Source organism: Culicoides brevitarsis, chromosome 2 (assembly GCF_036172545.1).
Source record: "Culicoides brevitarsis isolate CSIRO-B50_1 chromosome 2, AGI_CSIRO_Cbre_v1, whole genome shotgun sequence".
In the NCBI taxonomy this organism is placed as follows: domain Eukaryota; kingdom Metazoa; phylum Arthropoda; class Insecta; order Diptera; family Ceratopogonidae; genus Culicoides; species Culicoides brevitarsis.
Window position 1 is genome coordinate 30,525,090 of NC_087086.1, and position 23,555 is coordinate 30,548,644.

Consider the following 23,555-nt stretch of genomic DNA (forward strand, 5'->3'; position numbering starts at 1 on the left):
TTTTGAGGGAATTTTGAATTTAAGACCCCTAAAAAGACGTTGAAAAAAACTAAAAAATGCAAAATTTTGAACATTTTTAAGGAAATTTACATTTTTTGACGTATATTTAGTAAAGAAAAATGCTTTCCAAGCCAATAATTTGAAAATATTTACACAAAATTAAGAGATCAATAATAGAAAAACAAAAAAATCAACTTTAAATCAACAATGGAGAGGTCTCTTCTTCCTCAGTGGATGGAATTTTAGCTATTTTAGGAATTTCTTTCATACGCTGGAACCAAAAATAATTAAAATTAGCTTCAAAATTTCAAAAAATCTTTAAAAATCTCACTTTAGCAGCATTAACAATCGTTTTGAACGAATTCTTGAGCGATGATTGCCTCTTAACTTTACTTTTCTTAATCTTAATTAAGCCAGGAACTGCCGGAACTTCCACGGGACTCCGATTTTCCTTCAAATCTTCGCCATTTTCCTTGTAAGTTTTCATTTCAAACAATTCAAAGTCGATTTGAGCACAAATTTCGTTCTTGTAAACAACTTTGACATCAGCTTGGAGCACTTCGACTACCTCGTACAAGGATCTGGCTTGACTGGGATCCGAAAATTTGAAGAGTGTGACGATGCCCTGTTTGGAAAATGATAAAAAATTAATGAAAAATTGATTTTTTTATAAGTTCAAAGACTTACATAGGTCTCAACTCTCAAAATATTCGCCGTCATTCGACGTAATTGGTCAAATTGATCCAAAATACATTTCCACGTGGGACCTTCTTCGGGATTTACGGCGAAATTCAACTCGAGTTTGCCGTTTTTTGTGAGATACAGGACGCCAGATTGGTTGGGCATGCCATTAAAGCTGTGTGGGATCATCAAAACTCCAGTGTGGATGAGGATGTAGTCCTGAAAGTTGGATTTATGAGCGGAAAACATCTTTGGAACACGTAAAATTTATGTTGACACGACGGATTTTGGATGGAAATCGACTTTTTCAGGTATTTCTTGTCGAATTTTTGATGAAAATTGAAAAATTTTGCTCAATTTCAAAGTTTTTTGACACTTTTCAGAACTAATTTGATGATTTTAAACGAAATTCAAGACTTTTTGAAGAAAACTTGTGGAAAACGGTCAAAAATTCACATTTAAACACTCCATGGAGGGATTTTTGTGAGGCGCAATAAAATTTTGAACAACATTGAGGCATACAAAATTGTAAAAGCAACATGCTGGTTTGTTTATATTGAAGAAATTTTGAGTCGTGAACAGAAAATCAGCATTTCAACAATGAATTTCGGCGAAAACATCCTCAAAAAGTTCGGATGGAAAGAAGGTAAGTCCCAATTTTCGTAATTTTCAACTTGAAATCATCAAATTTTTCGTTTTTCAGGAGATAGTTTGGGAAAAAACAACAATGGACTCACTGTGCCTATCAAAGCGCACCGAAAAACGAATCTCGCGGGTCTCGGCGCGAGCACGACAGAAGAAATCACGGGCAATAATTGGTGGGAACGCGTCTACAACGAAGCCAGCGAAAATTTAAACGTCGCAAAATCAAAAAGTGGTCAAGTTACCGTCTCCCAAAAAGACGAAGACGGAGTTGAAATCACAAACAAAAGTTATTCCCTGAAAAAATTGAAGGAAAAAACTCAGGATCGCGAAACTTATGGCGGGAAATTTATCAAAGCAGCAACTTTACTTGCTGACGTCGGAAAAGAGACCGAAATCGAAGATCACGTAAAAACGGAAGATATTCAAGTGAAACAGACCAAAACTTTATCGGATGCCGAGCTTTTTGCTGCTTGCGGAGGCTTGACAGCGCACAAAGGAGCACGTCACGGCTTGAAATTAACCGGAAAATTGAATCGGCTGAAGGAACAAGACGATGCGCTGCTCGCAAAACTTCAGGAACGCACAAAACCCGTCTCGGAAGGCATTTTTCGTGAAATTGCGCCATCGGATTTAAAGACGCCCGAATGGCAAAATGCAAAAAACAAGAAAAAACCCAATTTTAACATTTCATCCATCGATGATCATCCAAATTTGCAACCAGATGAGCTCATTGATGTCCTCAACGTCGCCAATTATTCCAAAAAATCGAAGAAAAAGAGCAAAAAAGATCGAAAAACGGAACTGGAACTGATCGAAAACTTCGAATCTGTCTTCGGAAGTGACACAAAACCCGCGGAAGAGGAAAAAAACGTCGATTCTGATGGCGATGTGATCTGTGATGACTCCATAAAAAAATCAAAAGTCGAAAAATTGAGCGAAAATTCAAAGGGAATCACAAAAAAGAAGAAGAAAAAGGGCAAAAAAGGTAACAACGACTACCTTACTGAGAAAGCTCTTGAAATGATTGACTCAGGAAATGAAGAAATTGTCCAAGAAACCACGACAAGCAAGAAAAAGAAGAAGAAAAAGAAGAATAAGCAACAAACTGAAGTCAAAACACCTGAAATTCCTCAAGTACCGAAGAAACCAATCAAAATAAAGGCAGATTCAGGTTCCGAATCGGATGGAAATGAGGTCGACGTCATCGAACGCATCAACGAAGAGCAACATCACCTTCGTAAAAAACGTAAAATCGAAAGAACGGAAGACTTTTCAACGCAATTCGAGCAGGAACACAAGAAAAAGTGCAAAAAATTCAAAAACGACACCGACGACGACAACTGGAGCATGAAAAAATCCAAAAAGAAACCCAGCAAGGCTCAAAAAAAGATGGAAAAGAAACTTTGTAAGAAGCTAGAAGAAACTTTGAAGTAATAAATTGAAATTTTTTTTAATGAAAAACGATTTTTTATGGCGTCATCCGTTATTAACGGCTCTTATAGCGTCATTCACAAACATCGCCAGCTGATGTCGAACTGGATGTCAGCAGATCGGCGACTTACAAACACAAAATTTTTGGTGAAACTAAAAGGGTCAGATGGAAAATTCGTAAATTCAGCGAGAAATCAACTAAAAAACAGTTCAAAAAGTGTTTCTCCGTCAAATTCTCGTGTTCCCGCAGCTGGAAACATCAAAAATTATCAGCTTCCGTCGAGATTCGCTGCGAAATTCGGACAAAATCATCAGTGACGCAATACATTCTCTCTTCGCTCTCGCACGGAAAACAAAAGAAAAACAATTTTCCTCGTTCGGCAGCATCATCAGTCATTCATTCATCGCGTCGCGAGACAGTGCAAAGGTGCAGCGACGAAAAAACGACGCCAAAATCTGATTAAATAACGTTTTGACTGTGCCAGCTTTCACTTCTGCGATAGCCTGACCTGGACTGACTTTGGCGTTCCTTGCGTGTGGCAATGATCGAAAATTATGGCTGTGGCGGCTTTGAGTTTGACGCTGCCTTCGATTCGGGCAATTTGGGCAAAGTAGAGCTCTCAAAAGTTTACAACGAAGGTAATTTTCGCCTTTCACTTTGGAATTTTTTCAATTTTTTTTTTACACGTACACACGTACACATGCACACAGCCCACTTGCATAATGATAACAAACCATAACAACCCGTCGTCACCAGCCACAAAATTTGGCTTTAATCTAAAATTTGTTGTATTAATAGAATTTTTGTTTCCGTACACAGGTACCGAAAAGACTGCTCCCGATAATGTGATTGATATCGAGTTCAACTTGTGGACAAAGCCAGATTGTGCCGGAACGCCGTACGAAAACTCGAATCGAACATGGTTCTTCTTCAGTATTACGGGTAATTTGCAAATTATTTCAAGTTTAGTGTGTCAAGGAATTTCATGTGAATGTTTTTTGAGCACATTTTGTGATTTTATTTCGATGTTTTTGATGAAAATGTGTGTTATTTTAGGTGGTCGCCCTTACCAGGTGGTAAAAATAAACATAATGAATTTGAACAAACAAGCGAAGCTCTTCAGTCAAGGCATGCATCCCGTGATAAGAGTCGGGCCGAATGGCAAATGGGAGCGGATTAAAGAGAAACCAGCGTATTTTGTGAGTTTTTTACGATAAAAAGAATTTATTTTGAAATTTTTGTCTCATAAGAATTTTTTTCGTAAAATTTTTTATTAATAATTTTTAAATTTTGCCTAATTTTTTCATTTGTTTTTAAAATTTTGAAGAAAAACTCTTAACGAATTTAAAAAATTGTCACTAAAAATTTAAAATTGTTAGAAAATATTGATTTTCGAACTGATTTTAACAAAAATTTTGATATTTTTCAAAAATATAAAGTCAAAATCTACCGAAATTTATTAATTTTCTCTATAAAATTTAAAAAAATTTATTACAAAATTTATTACAAATTTAATTTTTTACAAATAAATTCTTCAAAATGGACCCACATTTATAAATTTTCTTTTCAAAAATTAAAAATTCATTACTAAAAATTTAAAAAAATTTAAAAACATTAAGAAATAATTGAATTTTGAGTCTTATTTTTAAAAATTTTTTCAAAAAAGTACCAAAATTCGATATGTTTCTTCACAAAATTAACAATTTATTACTTAGAAAAATTTAAAAGTAAGAAAATATAAATTTTAAAATTATTTTTTCAAAAATTTCGATCTTTTTCAAAAATTTTTTGTAAAAAATGAACCATTTTCTTATATATTAGATACTTTAAGGAATAAAATTCACGTGAAAATATTATTTTTAGAACAAAATACATTCAAAATTAAAATTTTCCTAACAATTTTTTGTAAAATTTTGAAAAATGTTCAAAAAACTGTCAATTTTAAAGAAATTTTTATATATTTTTTTTTAATTTTTCGACTTCATAGTGAATTTTTTTATGAATTTAAAATTTTTTTTTTAAATTTTATGAATTTTTACAATTTTTCATTAAAAATCTATTTTTTTTTTCAGATGACAAACGACAGTTTCATCCTCACGTTCCTTCACAAAAACTCCGACAAACCGGATGCCGTCAAAATCTACTACGCCTTCACTTTCCCCTACACCTACACGGAGCAACAAGATCAATTAGCCATCTACGACGAGCGTTTCGGCAAAGACAGCATCGAAGTCGACCGAATTATCAAAGAGATCAACAAGACAAAAGCGAAAAGTGATACCAAACAGCAATCGCAAGACGATGCCGCCACGAAAGAAACCCGTTTGGAGGAGCAACTCTTCAAGGCGGGCACAAATCCGGGCCAAAAAACAATTGAAATCTACAGTTGTGATAGCCAGACGTCGGTAACGTGCAGTCTCGAGTACTTACGAAACAACTTTGAGATCAAATCGACCGAAGAAATCCTGAAAAAGAACGAATCTGCCGTTCATGCAATGGCTGTGGACGAAAATACGTCGGAATCGATGCAACAAATAACGTCCTTGGTGAACAATGTGCGAATCGAGTTGCAACAAAAGACGACGGAAATTTGTGAAAATGCGAAACAAAGCGAGAAAAGTGACAAGCCACCCACGGATTTCAACGATGAGATTTATTATCATCGTGAATTGCTGATTCGATCGTATGAGGGACGACGAGTTGATTTGTTGACGATTTCTTCGTTTCATGGCATCACCGATAAACGCGAGGAACGCATCCAATCGCTGTTTCCGGAGTTTTTGACGCCTCGTTGTCACGTTTTTAAGGATAAAAAAGTCGTTTTTATCTCGTCGCGTGTCCATCCGGGTGAAACTCCCGCCAGTTTTGTATTGAATGGGTTCTTAACTTTCTTATTGGATCGGAAAAATGTCGTTGCGCAAGCTTTGAGGTAAGAAAAAAAATTTTTTTTGATGAATTTTGACTAAAATTTTAAATTTTTGTATTGCAGGAAGATGTATCTCTTTAAAATTGTGCCATTTTTGAATCCAGATGGTGTTTATAATGGTCTCTATCGCTCCGACGTGCTCGGGCACAACCTAAATCGTGTTTATTTGAATCCAAATCGTGAAACGCAACCGTCGATCTATGCAGCAAGGAAGCTAATACGGTAAATTTTCAATTTTTATACAATTTTCTGTCAAAATTTATCATTTTTTATTTTAGTTTTCATCATTTTGGTTACGACAAACCTGAAACTGAGCGTCCCGTTACCCCAAAATCGCCTCAACCTCCGCCAACGGTTGTTAATGTGACGAACGAGAGCAACATGACGGCCTACAGTGGCGGCGACGAATGCGAAACGATCGATCAGATGACGTCGGAAACTGCAACCACGACAATTGCGGATGCCTGTGACTTTATGAAAGGTATGGAAGCGGGTGAAAGTGTGAAAAGTCTTACGATTCGAACGCCCTTGAAGCCGCCACGGGCAAAATCCGCGCCAAATTTGTTGCTGAGTGTCGCGCAACTCATAACGCCGCCCGAACGTTCCCTCGTGGAACACGAGTTGCGTAAAATTTCACTAAATTCCTCGCCTTTGAATTCTTTCATTCATGTTGGTGGTGCAAAAATGCCGGCCACATCTGACGTCGACACAAGAAGTCATTTAATGCGTTTGTTGTCTTTCTGTAAACCACTCACGTCATGTTGTCGCGCCCCGACAGACGAGTCTGCCGACAAGAGAGACATGATAAAATCTGGTTTGTGTTGAAAAACAAAAAAAAAATCCTAAAAAATTCTTAGAACGTTCCTTTGCATGACAAAATTGCATGCCGTTCGAGTCAGATTTGGAAAAATGAGACGAAAAAAGTCTGATAAGTCGCTTTTATGCACTCGCAGCTTCGTTTTTGCTTCACACAAGTCTTTAGAAAGTTCACTTGACACGTTCGTAGATTTCACACAATTGAATTTTTTAATTTTTTTCATGAAATTAATGAAAATTTTTGATATTTTTTAGATTGCGACGAAAATGCCACCGATTTGGGCTTGTTTTCGGAACAACATTCGTCGCGTGAGAGCAGCACCTCGTCAAATCTCGATGAAAAATTGACGACTTTCATCTTGCCATCGACAAATGAGCCCGAAAAACAATCCGAACTCCGTTTAACCAAATCCGCGACGCAACTCACGACAACTACAAACACTTCCACAAACGTTAACAACAACAATTCTAATCAAAAATCACTGCCAGCTGCAAGTCAAATTCCTCGCCCGAATACCTCAACGAGTGCTCGTAGCAGCAAAGAGAGTGTCAAGTCGCAAACCAGCACGGGAAGTGCTAAAGATCGTGTCGCACTGAAAAATGCCCTCAATTTGCGCGGAAGTAACGTCGTTTCGGCATCTCCGGTGCCAGCGCGTGTCGGAACAGGAGCCGTCATCTTGAAAAAAGTCGAAAACGCAAAAACTTTGAGCAAGAAAGGATCACAAGACAAGACTCAGAAAACAAATCCCGCTCAAATTTCGCACCATTTCCGATCGCACCGCAACGATTACGGTCCCGGACAAAAATGTTTGAACATTTCCTTGGATTTTCTCACAGAAATTGATGAAAAAGGCACCCGTTACATCAATGAAGAGAACAGCGGAATGTTTTTGTACATCGATTTGCATGGACATGCATCGAAAAAGGGAGTTTTTATGTATGGCAATCACTTGCCAACAACAATGGAGGCTGTCGAATGCATGCTACTGCCGAAACTCATGAGTCTCAATAGTCTACATTTTCACTACGACGGATGTAATTTTTCGGAAAAGAATATGTATCTCAAGTAAGATGATTTTTTTTTAAATTTTTTTAAAAAATTTATTGAAAATTTTTATTTTTTTTAGGGGAAAACGTGATGGTCTTTCAAAAGAAGGAAGCGGTAGAGTCGCGATCTACAAGATGACGGGCTTGATAAAAGCTTATACGTTGGAAAGTAATTACAATACCGGGAAATATGTGAATATTTTGCCGCCAAAAGGGAAAGATGTCGATAGTTATCCGTCCAAATCAACTGTTGCTGTGCCGCCCAAATATACGCCAGCGATCTTTGAAGATGTAAGTATTTTTTATTAAGAGTTTTTTAAATGAAACTTTAAGAAAATTAAAATTTTAGACTAAAATTTTTTAAAATCTGAAAGAAAATTAAAAATTAAATTTAAAATTATTTTTTTTTTAATTTTTCATACAGTGAATAAATTATTTTATAGCAATTCGTTATTTAGTATCGTATGACAAAATTTAGTTTTTTTTACATTTTTTCAATCAAAAAATATCAAAAATTTATTATTTTATAATTATTTTTTTTCTTGAATTTTTTCAACAAAATTTTAAAAATTTACTTTATTTACTACTTAAATGTCAAAAAATTTTAATTAATTATTTTTCTTCTTTTTCTTGGATTTTTTTTAAACAAAAGTTAAAAAAAAATTTTAACTCCAAAATCAGATTTTTTATAATTTTTTTCTAAAATTTATTTTTAGAAAACTCAAAATATTTTTTTTTATTTTTGAAAAAAAATTAACATAAATCCAAAAATACAAAAAAAAAAATTAAAATTCAAAAATTTTAGTTTTGAAAATTATTAAAAATTAAATTAAAATAAAATAAAAATTAAAAAAAATGAAAAATATTATTTAAATATTTTTAGTAAGCATTTAAATAAGATTTTTTTGAATATTTTTTTTGGCTTACTCGATTTTTAATTTTTAAAATAGAGCATTGAACTTTAATTTTGAGTTTTATTTGAAAAGCTCTTAATTTTTTTTAAAGAAACTTCTAAAACTTTTCATTTTTTTCAGGTTGGTCGTGCATTGGGCCCAAGCATCCTCGATTTGACTGGCTCAAATCCTCAACCTCGCCTTCACAACTCGGAATATCGCACGTTGCAAGGATTACGGAATGCCCTGAAGAACGAATTGGAACGAGGTCCCGCTAAGCCACGCTCTGCCTCAAAGGTAAATTACACGTTTCGTTGTTATACGGCACAAAGATGTCGCGATCTTATGTTACGTGTATGAAATCTGTTTCAAAATCTGAAAATCAAACCAAAAAAAAAAGTAATAATAATTTTATTTTGTTCAATTTATATTTTTTTGTTAGAAATTTCTCAAAAAGGCAGAAACTTTTGTCACTTTTAGTGATGTTATGTCATGTAAATATGTTTGACTTCTTCTGTTAAGTTATTTTTTTTAGTTATATTTTTACATTTTTTTGACTTATTTATTTGGATTTTCTGCGTTCGTCGTTTTTTTCACTGCGTGTGCCAAAAAAAAATTTTTGTTCATGATAAAAAAAAATTGTTAAACCTGAAATTCACAGGTGTCGAAGGCAAAAACGAAGCGAGCAGGCAGTTTGCCGGAGAACAAAGAGATCGCAAAAGAGAATAAAGTGGCGAGCAAAGTTGGCGTTGTCGGCAGTGGCAATAACAACGTTGGCAGCAACAGCAATAGTTCGAGTAATTCGATTTCCATCAGTTCGGGTTCGCGTCAACAGTCGACCTCAAACGCCAAATTGGGCAAAAAAATCTTCACCAAAACGAATTTCGTGAAAAAAGATGCCGGCATCGCTGGATCCAGCACGAGCAACGTCAAAAAGCCCAAAATTCTCGGCGAATCCTCGTCCAGTAGCGCCCTCAAAACGGATCGCGCCAACAAAGAATCCAATCAAATCCCGCGCAAAAAGATCAAAGTGTCGCCGCAACATCGCATCGAAACGACAGAACCGCTAATCACGTGTTTCGGCGAAACCTCCATCAAATACACGAAAGCCGTCGATTCGTTCGACATGTGCGCCTACAGCAACACAACTGCCACTTTTTCATCCGCATCGTTGCCGAACTTTTTCACGCAGACGCCCGCGTGTCTCGTGGAAACGGATGCCTACGGGCAACAAGTGACAAAACGCCAACCGCTCGAGCTGGAGGACAGTTTGGATGCGGTGCCGTGTTGTTCGTACTCGTTGCCATCGACGTCGGAACCAGCTTTGTTGGGCTCGTCGTCATCCGGGGCGATGCGAAGTGCGAGTTTGCACTCGATAACGCGCACCAAGGAGTTCAAGAGCAAATTTAGCAAGGCAACGTCGAGCAAACCCAAAGTTACCAAGACGGGAGAAAAGGTGAAAATGAAGAAGAAACGCACGTTGCGTGCGGATTCGGCACTCAAACGCAAGAAAAATCGCGTCAAGCCGGTTGTGTGTTAACTTTTTGTTTTGTTTCTGCGATGAAATTAACTCTTTTTACTGTATTTCACTTTATTTTAGAGGAAAGTTCGGTAGGAAAATGCACCTTTTTTGCCTTTCACTGCCATCATCCGATGATGAATGAGCAAACGAAACAATCAGAGTTTTGCAGAGTGTCGAGTTTTTTTGAAAAATATTTTTAAAAAAATCTGAAAAAATATTTCTTACTTTTATTTACCAGAAAAAATGAAAAAAAAAATTAAAATCGTGCAAAGAAAAAAAAATATTAATAAAAAAAATAATTAATTAATATATTGAATGAAAGATTGAATTAATAAAAAAAATGTAAAAAATTGAGAGCGAATATTTAAGAAAAATTTACTAAATAAAGAGAATGAATAAAAATATGATTTAATTTAAAAAAATATTTTTTTTATTTTTAAATCCTTTCTTGGCTTCAAAAAAAAATAAATTTTAATGAAAAAATTTTTTTATTATTTTTTACCCGTGAATAAAATTTAAAATTTAAGGTAAAGAAATTTATGGAAAAATTTTATAAAAAACTCCAGAAAAAAATATGATTAAATTTAAAAAAAAAAATCATTTTAATCCTTACCTGACTTAAAAATTAATTAAATTAGGCGAATAAATTTAATATTTTCATTTTTTGTCCCAAGGTTTTGTCGAAGAAAATTTATTTTTGAAAAATTTTTTAAAAAAACTCCATTCTTAACAAATTTAATTTTAGATATTAAAAATTTGAACTTAAAAAAAAAAAATCAACAAAATCTTTTAATAATTTTGGTCACGTGACTGAACAATTAATAGAAAATTCGTAATTAAGCAAATTTCTTTAATAATTTTACCATAAACAGTTTTTTTTCATGATTTTTTAATTAAAAATTTAAAATATGTCAAAAATATTTGTATTTTATATTTAATTTTTATTTTTCCCCCTGAATTTTTTCGACAAAATCCGAGGGGGGGAGACAAAAATGGATATATTAAATTTATTCGCCTTAATAAAATTAATTTAAAGAATATTTTAAAAAAAAAAAAAAAATTTAAAAAAAAAATCTAAATTAAAAAAAAACTTAAAAAAAATTATAAAATAAAAAAACTTGATTAAATTTTTAAATTAATATTTTAAAAATAAATAAATAAATTAAAAATTTATTTTTAAAATATTTTTTTAAACACAATAAAAATTTTAATAATTTAAGAAAAATTTATTTAAAATAAAAAAAATATTAAAAATTAAGGAAAAACATATGATTTAATTAAAAATTTATTTTTTAATTTAATTTCTTACCTTCAATTAAAATAAAATAAACAAAATATTTTTTTAAAAATATTTATTGTTTTTTTTTACATGAATAAGAATTAAATTAAAAGTAAAAACTGAACACTGCATGGCAGTAAAAAAAATTGTTACAAAAAAATAGGAAAAAATTTCACGGCAGTAAGTTATTTTTTAATTAATTTAAAAATTAATAATTTTCCAAAGCCTTAAAAAACCATTTAAACGAATAATCGTATCGTCGATTTTCGCGTTCCGTCTCTGGATCGGGAGTCTCTTCGGGAGTTGCTTTTTCCAGTTTTATCGTTGGTTGATAGCCGAACTCGTTAGCTTTGTACTCGATAGTGCGTTTGACGCCATCTCGACCAATGCTGAAGTAGGAACCTTCTTTATTGCCCGAGCGATCGCCTTTTTCACTGTAAAAAAAAAATTGAAATTTTTAAAATTTTGAAAGAAATTGACAGAAAATATTTACTTATGTCCATGAAAACCTGCAGTGTAGTTGAATTTATACAAAAGATCGCCGAGCATTTTTTTCATTTCAGCAGCGGAAGGTACAGATGGAGAAGATTTTGAAGGTTTTCCCGAATTATTTTCGTTAGAAGAGCTTGGACCCGATTTTTGACCAGAATTTGAACCTGAATTAACGTTTGAATCAGGTGAAAAGCGATTTCCAACGTTGCCAGGACCAGAAGATGACGAACCTCCTCCATTGGATGTGTTTCCAGATGACTGTCCTTGTCCTGATTGTTGATTTTGACCTTGAGAATGACCTTGGGGTGATGAATTTCCATCCCCTGATTGATTTTCACCGCCTTGTGATTGTCCTCCTGCTTGATTTTGTCCTCCAGATTGATTTCTTTCACCGGATTGTTGATTCCTGTGCTCTTGTTCGCCTCCGTTATTCGTTCCTGTGTCATCAGAAACATCAGAAATTGAGTTAAAATCATCGCCAGGACCGGAATTTGCATTTTGTGAGCCTTGTCCTGTCCCTCCAGAGCCTGTTGGGCCGTTTCCTGACCCTGTTGGCGCATTTCCAGGTCCCGTTCCTGATCCTGTTACTCCATTCCCTGTTCCAACATTCGATCCAAATCGCGTATCGATATTTTCCTGCACCGATCGCTCCGTAGTATCGAATTTTGGAGTAACTTTCGTCACTTCTCGTTCTGGAATGACACAATTTGAGCATCCATACTTCGGAGGAGACGTTTGTTTCTTCGGAGTTGTCGTTGCAGGAGTTTGTGTCGTCGTTGTTTGTTCATTTTGCGACGATTTGAAGGCATTTGGTGACATTCCAAGAGCTGGCGATACTAAAAATCCAACAAAAAATTAAAAATTTTTATAAAAAAGTAAAAATTGACACTCACATCCCTCCAATTTAATATTTTTCATCGAAACAATTTTAAAATTTCCATTCTCATCAGTCGCATAAACCGTAATGTGATAGACACCATCAGCAGTTATGAACCCAAATTCACCCATAATGATGCCATTTTCGTCTAAAATTAAAAATTTTAATATTTTTTCATGAAAAATTTAATTTTTACCTTTCTTTTCGAACCGATGTTGATTATTTTCTAGGTTATATCCGAACTCGTACGGTCTCGATGGTCCGTCATACCACTTGGAGGCGGAAGATACGATGACCAGTAACGTGCTGAAGTAAATCTGGAAGCAAAATTAGCAAACAAAAAGTGCAATAAAGCGATAACAATGCAAAAAACGCATTGAAGCGAAAGATGCAGCAACGAAGAAAAAATGAAGGTTCAGCTCTTTTTGGGTTTTATTATGTGTCTGAACTAACACCACTCGCTGGAATTGTGAAATTTCCCATAAATCGCCCGCATTTTGAAAAAATGTTGAGAAACATTAACAATGTAATGCAGTTTTTCTGCATAGTCAGTGATTAATGGTCTAAAAAGCCGACAATGCGGTGCAACGAAACATAAAAACGGTCAATGGGTGTCTAGATGGTATTGTTTTTTTCTGCATCGCAGCATCTAGATGGCGACCTTGAGGTGTTGTGAGATGATTCTTGAACGACTTTTGCCGGTTTCACGTCGTTTTTGACAAAAATTCGTTAAAATTCGTCAAAAAATGACACTTCCGCCCACAATTTTTACATAAAAACCTTTAAAAAAGTAATTTTTCATCAGAATTCGCCTCTTACTTCCCTTATGAGGTAAGAAAAATGTTAAATTTTAATGACTTCATCATCGTTAAACATCAAGTTGACTCTCAAGTCTCGCTCTAAAGTGCTCTTCTGCTTTTGATCTCGTCGTTATCTCATTAGCGGTTATCTTTTTTTGCTGTCATGTAGCTGAATTGTTACCACACAAACGCTAAATACGACAAATTAGCTTGTTGACCGCTTGTTCATGTCTTAATTTGTTTATTTTTAACTTTTTTTCTTGCAAAAAAATCGCAAAATCTGTCAAAGGTGTGTCTGAAATTCTCACGATTGACAAAAAAAAGTTCTAAACTTGTCACGTTTTTTTACGTTCTTAATCTTGACAGCAGATTCGGATTGCTGATAAAGTTTTCTTTGCAGTTTTTTAACCTTGATTTATCGAAAATCGCATAAATTTTATTTTTTATCGGTTTTTTATGCAAAAAAAAAAAAAATAGTAGAAAAAAATTAACTTCTTTCAACTTTGACCATCTTGCACGCGTCTTAAAAAATTTTTGGATTCCGCTGGGAGATTTATGATGTAATTCAGATTTTTTTCTTTTTATGTAAAATGTTGAGCGAATCGAACATTGTGGGACAAGTCATTAAATTTACATTTTTATTAGAAAAAAGGTGGCTCACGTGTCGTTATTTAAGATTCTTTTCTAGACGGAATTTATTTTTTTTTAGAGAAAAAAAAAGTGAGAGTGACATCACACAGTTTTGGTCGATTCAAGAAATTCAATTCAATCAAAAACAAAAAACAAAAAACGTTTGGTCAAGGACGGGTTAAAAAGCTACCGTTAATTTCGTCGCTTATCGAATAGAGACAAAAACTAACGTAAGTCATGGTCACAAGAACAAGAATTCGATCATTTTATGGTAATTTTTATTTTTTGGGGTGAATTTTTTTTTTGCACTTTTGTTCCGTTTAATTTAGAAAAAAAGTTTTTTTTACGGAGATTTAAGATTTTTTTCTCGATTTTTACTAATTTTTTTTTTTTTAAATAAATTTAAAATTTAAAAAAATAAATCAAAAAAAAAAACTAAATAAATAAATAAAAAACAAATTAAATTAAAAATAAAAAAATTGACAAATTCAAATTTTAAATAAAAAAAAGTAAATAAATTAAAAAAAAAAATAAATAAAAATATTAATTTTTTGAAAAAAATATATTTTTAATTAAAAAAAATAAATTTAAAATTAAAAAAAAAATTAATAAAATAAACTTAAAAAAAAAAAATTAGTTTTTCGTTAATTTTTTTTAAAACATAAATTTAAAATTAAAAAAAAAATAAATACCTAAAAAAAAAATTAAATTAAAAAGAAAAAATTAAAAAAAATGACAAATTCAAGGGCATAAATTTCATTAAAAATTATTAAAATATTTCTTGACCTTTCGTTCATTAATCTCTAATTCCGAATAAAATCTCTTCAAAAATTAAACGAACAAGTGTTTGCACTTGACTCATGATTCGCAACACTTGTTGGCTAATCCCTTTTGTTTAATCTTCGCGACTTTGCGAATAATTCCGATTCGACGCCGTCAAGTATTCGAGAATGCAAATTAGATTCCCTCCAAAAATCCAAAATAAAGAAAGACGCAACTTAATTATTAGCTCTACATTAAAGGTAAGAGGTTTTAGTAAAAAGAAATTATTTAATAAAAAAGAATAATTTTATTTTAGATGAATTGACCAAGAATCAAGGATTTTTGGAAGAATTAAGAATCAATCTGTATTTCATTCAAAAAATAGGTGAGAAAATTTTTTTTTAAAGATTTTTTTAAATAGGTTCCATAGAGCTTAAGAATTTAATATAAATTTTTTTAAAATTTGGTTCAAAACAACACATTTTTATTCGATTTTGTTTTAAAAAGGGTGAGAAATAAATAATTCACATTTTTTTTTTAACAAAATCGAATAAAAAAGTTCTTATTCATTTATGCCACTTAATTACTGTTGTTGACCCATTCAAACAACCGAAAAAAACTTCATTGACTCAAAATTGTTGACCTTTTTTCCACTCAACATGATACATCGTCGGATGACAATCAGCTCAATGGTCACTTATGTTCATCATCGCTTCTATTTTTTTAATAGGTAATCCGACTCCCGCTACACGAATATAGTTTTTATGTTTTTTTGCTCATCACTCGTGTATTTTTATTTTTTTTAACAAAAAAAAATACATGAATTATTTGTCGCTAGGTATTTTATCATACGCACAAAAATAACAACAACGAAAAAAATTGATAAATGTTGTTAAAAACTGGTTTTATGATCAAATTTATTACTTTTTGTGTACAAATTGTTGAATTGAATATTTTTCGCAAATAATTATTTTTATTTCTATCGATCGATCGATGGAACAAACAATTTTAACAATTTTGTAATTCCATGATGATAACTCTATTGCGCCAAGTGCATCATAATAAATTTTTGGATTATTTTTGTAGGAAGAGATAAAGTTGGGATTTGTCATCAAGTTTTTTTTTAATATAAAAAGTTGAAGACAAAGCGTGAGAAAATTCTGATGTTCTATTGAATTTCTCGGTGTAATTATTATGCAATAAAGCGAGATGAGAAGTTTTTGCATGAAAAGAATTTTTGCAGTTTCGTGCTTTATTTTAGAGCGACGAACGTAAAAATTATTTGATTTCAATTATTTTTAAATTTTTAATAAATAAGTTTATGTTAATTTATGATTTTTGATAAAAAAAATAATTCAGAATAATCATCAACAAAAAAAAAAAAAAAAATAAAAATAAAAAAATAAAAAAAATAAAAAAATATAAAAAAAATAAAATAAAATAAATTATAAATCCTAATGACAAAAATAAAAATATTTTTATAAAAAAAAAATTAGACAAAAATAAAAAAAAATATATATTTTTGCTGAAAATATGATTTTCATGCCAATAAATTATTTATTCATGTCCATATTATTATTTAAGGCTTTTTTAAATCTTTAAACAATTTTTGCCAGTTCACTTTAATTTATTTTTTCAAAATATTTTTTTGTCTATTTAAGACGTGAATTTTATATTTTTCAAAGATTTTTTAAATTCATGAATAATTTTTATCTTAAATTTAACACTTAGTTTTTTTAATGAAAAAAAAAAAATAATTCTCACCAATATTTTGTTCATTTTTTCCTATAAATAATTTTCACTCTTTACGATATTTATTGATTTGCTTAATTTTTCAAATTTAAAAATTTTTAATTTTTTGCTTAGATTTTTTTTTTAAAATTATTTTCCATTAAATATTCACTTTTAATAATTTTTTTCACAATTATTTTTTTTAAACTTATTTTCAAATTTTTATTAGTTCATCATCGCTTTAAATTTAATTTTTTAAAAAATCTTCAAAATTTTGTCTAATATTTTTCCCCGCGTGACCAAAATCTCCAAGCAATCCAACGAGAATGAAAGATTATTTTATTCAAATTTTGTTTATATCTAATAATGTTTCTACAGCGCTCATTATTTTTCAGCTAAATACTTGATGAAATAGTCGGAACATCTTCGCCGAGTTTTTTTTTTTGCATACGCAACACAAACATAGCTCATCACACATGATGATGAATGATAAATGTACAAGCAATCACCGCAGCAGCTACAAAGTTGTGAGTACTCCAACTACCGTAAATCTCGCGGCGTTGAATGAAGTCCATTGTGTTGGTCAGTTATTGGAGCGATGATCGTTGGAGTATGAAAATAACTTGATGGTGTCTCGCAATATCGGTGAAAAAAATGCAAAATTCTTTGTAATCAACCGTTTATTGTCTCGTTTATGCGAGAGTCAGTCAAGTTCATGTTCATCTCGTTGGATCGCGTAATCAGGTTTTAATCAATCATTTATCGGTGTTTAAATCTTTTATTTGTTGTTGTGAGTTTGTGAGTTTTTTGTGTCATCGATTGTTGAATATTGATGAACTTTTTGATAACCTGCGCTGTGATTTTGATTAATTGACTAATTGCTTCCTGGATTCTGTTTCTAAACTCAATATTTTGTGTCATTTCCTCCTTTTTTCTATTTTATTTTTTACTATTTTGCTTTTTTTTCAGATATATTACAAGTTACGAAAAATGGCACCAAAGAAGAAAACATACATTTGTGATTATTGTAATAAATCTTTTATTTCTAAAAATGGAATAATAACTCATATGGAAAGTCATATCAGATAGTCATACTTATAAGATACTAAATTAGTACAATTTAAGAACACTAAAGAATGTCAGAAAAAAATATCACTTGTACTTAAATCATAATTTATGAATGTGCCCCACATGACATATGAAACGTATATGGGGCACATTAATAAAAATTACTTTTTCAATCAATCAAATCATGCACCAACACATCGTGAAATTCCAAAAATTATAAATTTTTCTACATACCTATACTTCGAATTCTGCAATGTGCTCTCTTCTCCCTGAAAAGAAATATTTGTGATAACAAAAATGGAACAAATATGTAACAATAATTATAATTATCAGTTGTTATTAGTAAGATTCATGGGCGGATCCAGAGGGGGGCAATTGTACCCCCCTTTGAAGCTAAAAAAGCACAAAAAATCACAAAAATGACACAAAATTTAACAAAAAAGGTGAATTTATATAGATTTGCACCCCCTTCGTGGTCCGCTGATAGCCCTCTGGATCCGCCCTTGGTAAGATTTCTTCATTTTTATTTTTTTATACGTTTTTATTATATTATGCGGTTTATTTGTATTTTTCATTTTAGAAAGAATTTATATTCCGGTACCTCTTGAGGAACAAGTATCCGAAAAATTATTCAATTATTTAGCAAACAAAAATAGTGTCAGCAGTAGTTTTTGGATTAAAAGAATTCAAAGACATGCCGAAAGATACAAAATTAAACAAAAGAACAGAAAATTGTCTTAAATGCACATTGAAGTGAAATTTTTAAAAATCATCAAAGGAAGAATTATTAAAGTAAAAGACGATCATATGAAGACGATTGTGGAATATTGATGAATTTTTTCGATACCTACGATATCCTCAATTTTTATGCCAATTTCCTTCTTTTTTGTATTTTTTTTTTGTTTATTCCATTTTTTAAAATTTTATTTAAAAATTAATTTATTAATTTAATTAACTAACAAATTATTTGTTGAATTAAATAAAAAACTGGAATAAACAAAAAAAAATCGTAAAAGAAGAAAATTGTCATAAATCTTGAGTCCAAAAAAATTTCATAATTTTGTATTTTTTTTTAATTTTTTAATATATTATCTTAAGTTTAGTTTGAGTATTAAATTCTAAAAATGACCACATCTGCCAACAATTAGTATAGAATTTCTCTTTATAATATCAACTTACCTCCCATGGGGAAACCCGAGTCAATTGTCTTTTTTGTTTATGCAATGTTTATGTATAATTTTACCCTGTGTTGGTCAACATTTGTCAACCAGACTTAAAAAAAAATCAGTTTAAGTTCAACCCTCATATGAGCAAGACCTTTTAGTCCAAAAACTAAGGTAATATTTTTCAATACTTTTTTTTACATTTTTTTTTATATTTTTTTTTAAATTAATTTTTTTTTAACATTTTAATTTTTTTTTTAATCTTTCTAGATTGATAATAACGAAAATTACCAAAGAAAATGGCACCAAAGAAGAAAACATACATTTGTGATTATTGTAATAAATCTTTTGTTTCTAAATTTGGAATGAAATGTCATATGGAAAGTCATATCAGTGACTTTATTAAAGATCATCCAGACAGCAGAAAATGTAAGCGTTGTAAAAGATTTATTTTGAAAGATAAATTGGAAGAACACTACAAAAAAACACACCAGCAACACACATGTAAGGATTGCGGAAAGCTTTTTTTCAATAAAATTTCATTTGGAAGGCACAAAAAAATGCACGAAGGACTAAAATTTATTTGTGACATTTGTGGAAAAATTTCCACACAGAAAATAAATTTGGAGAGACACATGCAAGCTGCTCATCTAAAAAATGTTCCTCGATCCAAGTGTGAATTTTGTGATAAAATGGTAATAGCTCGACATTTAAAAGAACACATTAAGTTCACGCATGAAAAAAATTTCATACATAGATGTAACATTTGCAAAAAAGGCTTCCAAGTAGCCCAACAATTGCGAGATCATCTTGCACTGAAGCATTTGGGACAAGAGCTTTACAAATGCTCAATTTGTCATCAAACATTTACCGTTGAGATAAGCTTGAAGAATCATATGGAAATTCATCAAAGTGAAATCATCAAAAATAATCCAAACAGCAGAAAATGCAAATATTGCCCGAGATTTGTCTTAAAAGAAAATTTAAAAGAGCATTATCTGAAGCAACACAAACAACAAAAGTGTGGGGACTGTGGAAAAATTTACTTTAACAAAAACTCATTTTTTTGTCATAAAGAAACACACGAAAAACCTAAATTTACTTGCGATCTTTGTGGGAAGGAAACCTCTCAAAAATCAAATTTGAGGACTCATATAAAATACGTGCATCTAAAATATCATTCTAAAACCAAATGCAAATATTGTGACAAAATAGTATCAACAAAATATATAAATCAACACATTGCATCCGCTCACGAGAAAAACTTCAAACACAAATGTGTCATTTGCAAAAAAGGCTTTTACGAAGCAAAAAAATTACGAGATCATCTCGCTTTGGAACACTTGAAGGAAGAACTTTACAAATGCTCAATTTGTGAAAAGAACTATTCGAATAAACCTGGATTAACGTTACACATCAAAGAAGTTCATGAAAAATTTATTGCCGCCAAATGTGAGAAATGCGGAAAAACTTTTGGAAAAATCGGTAATTACACAGTTCATTTGAAACTTCATGAGAAAAAACCGTTTAGTTGCAGTTATGACACATGTTCCCTAAATTTTGCATCTAAAAAGGATTTGAGTAAACATCTAATGAATCACAAAAATTTCAGTTGTGGTCAATGTGGCAAAGCATTATGTTCTCAATTTAATTTGCAAAAACACATGAAAATTCATCAATAATGAAAGTAATAAATAAATCAATTGACAAAAATGTTGTTTTAAAATTTTTCCTTATGTATGAAGCGTTTTCCTGACAAAGTAAGACCAGAAGCACTTTTTTACATTTTTTTGAAATTTTCTAATTTTTTTTTATTGTTAAGGTCGTTTTAAATGAAACTCAATAGTTTTGACCAAAATTTTTGAAATAAAAAAAAATTTTAATTCTTTTTTCATACAAAATGCAAAATTTAAAAAAAAAATTTGATTGTTTGATATTTTGATATTTTTGTTGTTTTGAGTTATTTACCGTTTTCACATTTTCATTAAAATTGAACAAATTTACTGTCAAATTAAAAAAAAAAATTAATTTTTTATGAAAATATTTTTAAAAGAAGTTCTCATACGATTTTCAATTCAAAAATTACTAAAAATTAAGTAAAATTTCTTGAAAAATTATGAAAATACACCAAAAAACTACTAAATGGGACATCGGACAAAAAGTAAAAAAAAAAAATTGGAGCGGCCTTTTTTTTAACAGAAAATATATTTAAAAAAATTTTCGACTCGACTTACGTTTTGCCAAGTCAGCAAAAGTACGTTTTGTTTGAAACCGTTTGAATCAGAAATCGCTTTGAATGAACATCTCTTGAAACCTCACGAAACTTTTATTTGTGATTTTTGTGGCAACTCATATAACAACAAGTTCAATTTGTATGAACACATTAAATTGAAACATTTAGGAAAAAATGCAAAACAAAAATAAATATTTGGTAGGGTAGTGTTTACTAGATCCCTTAGAGGTCTAGCATGGCTCACATGTTGATCTCTAAAGAGTCCTATTGTACTTTATACTGTAGAATCGTAAGCTTTCTGAGTAAACGGATGGGTCTTACCTTTTTACCTGTCATCCCAAGCAGGCGCCCTCAAAATTCACTCAGCTCTCCCAGAAGGTCCCAAAAGGTTTTTAAAAGATCTCAGCAAATTTTGAGCACGATTTGAGTCAGAAAAGTTTTTCATGATTTCGAGTTTCGAATTGACGATCTTACGCTTATCAGTCAGATACGCTAACCACTGTGCAAAGCTGACTCCTCTACATCCTTCCTCCCTTAGTATTTAAAAAAACCTGCAAACAATGCTCGATTTGTGACATAAATTATCCAAGTTTAAAGGCCTCAACGATCATATGAAGCGGTTTCATGTTCTAGTCATCAACAAACTTTTTAAACTATTTTCCATCAACTTATCGCTGCTTGTTTTCCTCATCATGCGTGCATTGAAGTCCGCAACTATCTCCACGCCGAGTATGACATGGATTTCATTCACATTCAAATTAAATCACGTTCCACGAATAAAATAAAAGGATGTAATAAAATACGTTAATAGTGTCTCGCAGCGTAGTTTTAAGCGGAAAACAACAAAAAATGTCAATAAAACTTTTAAATTCTTCCTGAATTTCATTTTTTCCCTACTTCCTTTCTGGAAATTGACCCAATTCTAGTGTTCAAAAAAAAAAATTACATCTGATTTTGATGCAATTGAATAATTTCTTGTTTATTGATTTTTTATTCTCTCTCTCTTCTGCTCTTGTTGCTTCACTGACGGACCAAGTCTTAATCCAATGTTGAAGTGAAATCCAAAGAACAAAGGAACTGATAATTAATGCATCAACAAATGCAATTGCAAGGCAAGTAAAATGTTAAATCATTGTCCAAACAAAGGGAAGTTCAGATCATTTGAGAGAACAAAAACGCACGAGAGAATTGTTTCAAGTCCCTCTTAATATTTATTTTTCAGATAAGACTTCCTTCCTTCTCTCTTCGTGCAGCTGGAGGAACAAAGAAAATCCAAAATAATTACAAATCTTTTGTGTTTTGCTTGTTGCTCTGACATGGACTGACGTCAGTTTGCTCCAAGCTGGATGAAATTACTTTTTATCTGCTTGGACTCGTCTTTGTTTCGTTTTTTTCTTCTTTAATTTAAATCAATTTTCAGACGAAAGCACAACATTTAAATATAAAACTGGCTCCTGGCTGTCATGAAAAAAAAATTTCTTCGTTTCAAGGTCCGTTGAGAACAATTAATTGATCATCTCATTAACCTAGAAAAATTAAATATTCAAAACATAACGCGAGTCCGACTCTTTTTTTATTTTGTTTCGCGTAGTTTGCATTAATATTCAAATGTGACGACAAAATGATGATGATAATTTCATAATAATGAAAATGGAGGAAGGAAATGAGGAGACAATGGATGCGTAACAAAATGTTCCTTTAGTCGGTCGATTGTTGCATTTAATTTTTTTATTTTCAATTTTTTTTTATTTAGGCTGATACAATTATCAAAAATGTTTTCGGTTTCATAAATTTATTTTATTTTTCATTTATTTATTGTTGTTTCGGTTGAAAATTTCATTAAGTGCAAATTTTTGAAATCTGCCAAAAAAACTGCGATGATTATCAATTTGAACCAACTCAAAATCTGATTATTATTTTGTTAAATTTTATTTATAAGATTATTTTAAAGAGCCACTCAAAAAAATAACAAAATCTTATTCAGATGTTAATTTAGCATCTAAGAGATGCTTATTTGATCGCTGGCAACGTCAAATAAACACGTCAAGAAGTAAAACAAACTTCCCTCAAATGTTGATTATTCGCTTTGAAGGGCACAATTTAAACTTCTTTAGCAATTAAATTAAGCTACCTAAAAGTGTTCATGACATAAATTTAACATCTAAATAAGATTTTGATGATAGCTTTAATAATTTCAGTTTTTAAAATGTAAACAATTTGTTTTTAAGTCAATAACTGGCAACTCGGTTTTTTGAGGTGTTCGAAATTGGTGAAGTCGCACTTTTTTTCGTCGCACTTTTTTTGCGACTTTTGGGAAATTTGGTGGCGCGACGATAATATTTATAGAAAAAAATTTTTTCTGCTTTTGTTTAAAAGACCTTAAATCGAGTTGAATTTAAAAAACCTGAGTAAGATTTTGAATAGAAATTCTTTCAATTTTACTAGCTTATTTTGAAAAATTTGTTAAGGTGCCATTAGTATGTCGAAAATTAATAATTAACTCCAATAATGAAATTTAACTAAAATTAAAAGATTTTTATTTTATTTTTTTTTTTATT

The 23,555-nt window shown here is 31.3% G+C and overlaps 4 protein-coding genes across 4 annotated transcripts; 2 read left to right on the forward strand and 2 right to left on the reverse strand.

Moving 5' to 3' along the window:
- Window positions 1-79: 79 nt before the first annotated feature.
- LOC134831480 (uncharacterized) lies at window positions 80-1,136 on the reverse strand. The gene is made up of 3 exons (XM_063845215.1): window positions 688-1,136; window positions 332-625; window positions 80-271 (listed from the first exon to the last, which is right to left on the reverse strand). The coding sequence occupies exons 1-3, from the start codon at window positions 928-930 to the stop codon at window positions 197-199; spliced, it is 612 nt and encodes a 203-aa protein (XP_063701285.1). The 5' UTR covers window positions 931-1,136; the 3' UTR covers window positions 80-196.
- A 96-nt stretch (window positions 1,137-1,232) lies between these two features.
- On the forward strand, window positions 1,233-2,760 carry LOC134828922 (G patch domain-containing protein 4). Its single transcript, XM_063841912.1, has 2 exons — window positions 1,233-1,327; window positions 1,385-2,760. Exons 1-2 carry the CDS (start codon window positions 1,282-1,284, stop codon window positions 2,758-2,760), a joined length of 1,422 nt encoding a protein of 473 aa, XP_063697982.1. The 5' UTR covers window positions 1,233-1,281.
- A 150-nt stretch (window positions 2,761-2,910) lies between these two features.
- LOC134831392 (cytosolic carboxypeptidase-like protein 5) lies at window positions 2,911-10,157 on the forward strand. Its single transcript, XM_063845112.1, has 10 exons — window positions 2,911-3,396; window positions 3,578-3,700; window positions 3,815-3,957; window positions 4,831-5,687; window positions 5,748-5,906; window positions 5,963-6,165; window positions 6,756-7,566; window positions 7,628-7,838; window positions 8,582-8,737; window positions 9,102-10,157. The coding sequence occupies exons 1-10, from the start codon at window positions 3,300-3,302 to the stop codon at window positions 9,978-9,980; spliced, it is 3,639 nt and encodes a 1,212-aa protein (XP_063701182.1). The 5' UTR covers window positions 2,911-3,299; the 3' UTR covers window positions 9,981-10,157.
- A 1,292-nt stretch (window positions 10,158-11,449) lies between these two features.
- On the reverse strand, window positions 11,450-14,279 carry LOC134828923 (protein lethal(3)malignant blood neoplasm 1). The gene is made up of 5 exons (XM_063841913.1): window positions 14,271-14,279; window positions 12,807-12,927; window positions 12,627-12,758; window positions 11,735-12,569; window positions 11,450-11,675 (listed from the first exon to the last, which is right to left on the reverse strand). Exons 1-5 carry the CDS (start codon window positions 14,277-14,279, stop codon window positions 11,450-11,452), a joined length of 1,323 nt encoding a protein of 440 aa, XP_063697983.1.
- Between the last annotated feature and the right edge of the window lie 9,276 nt (window positions 14,280-23,555).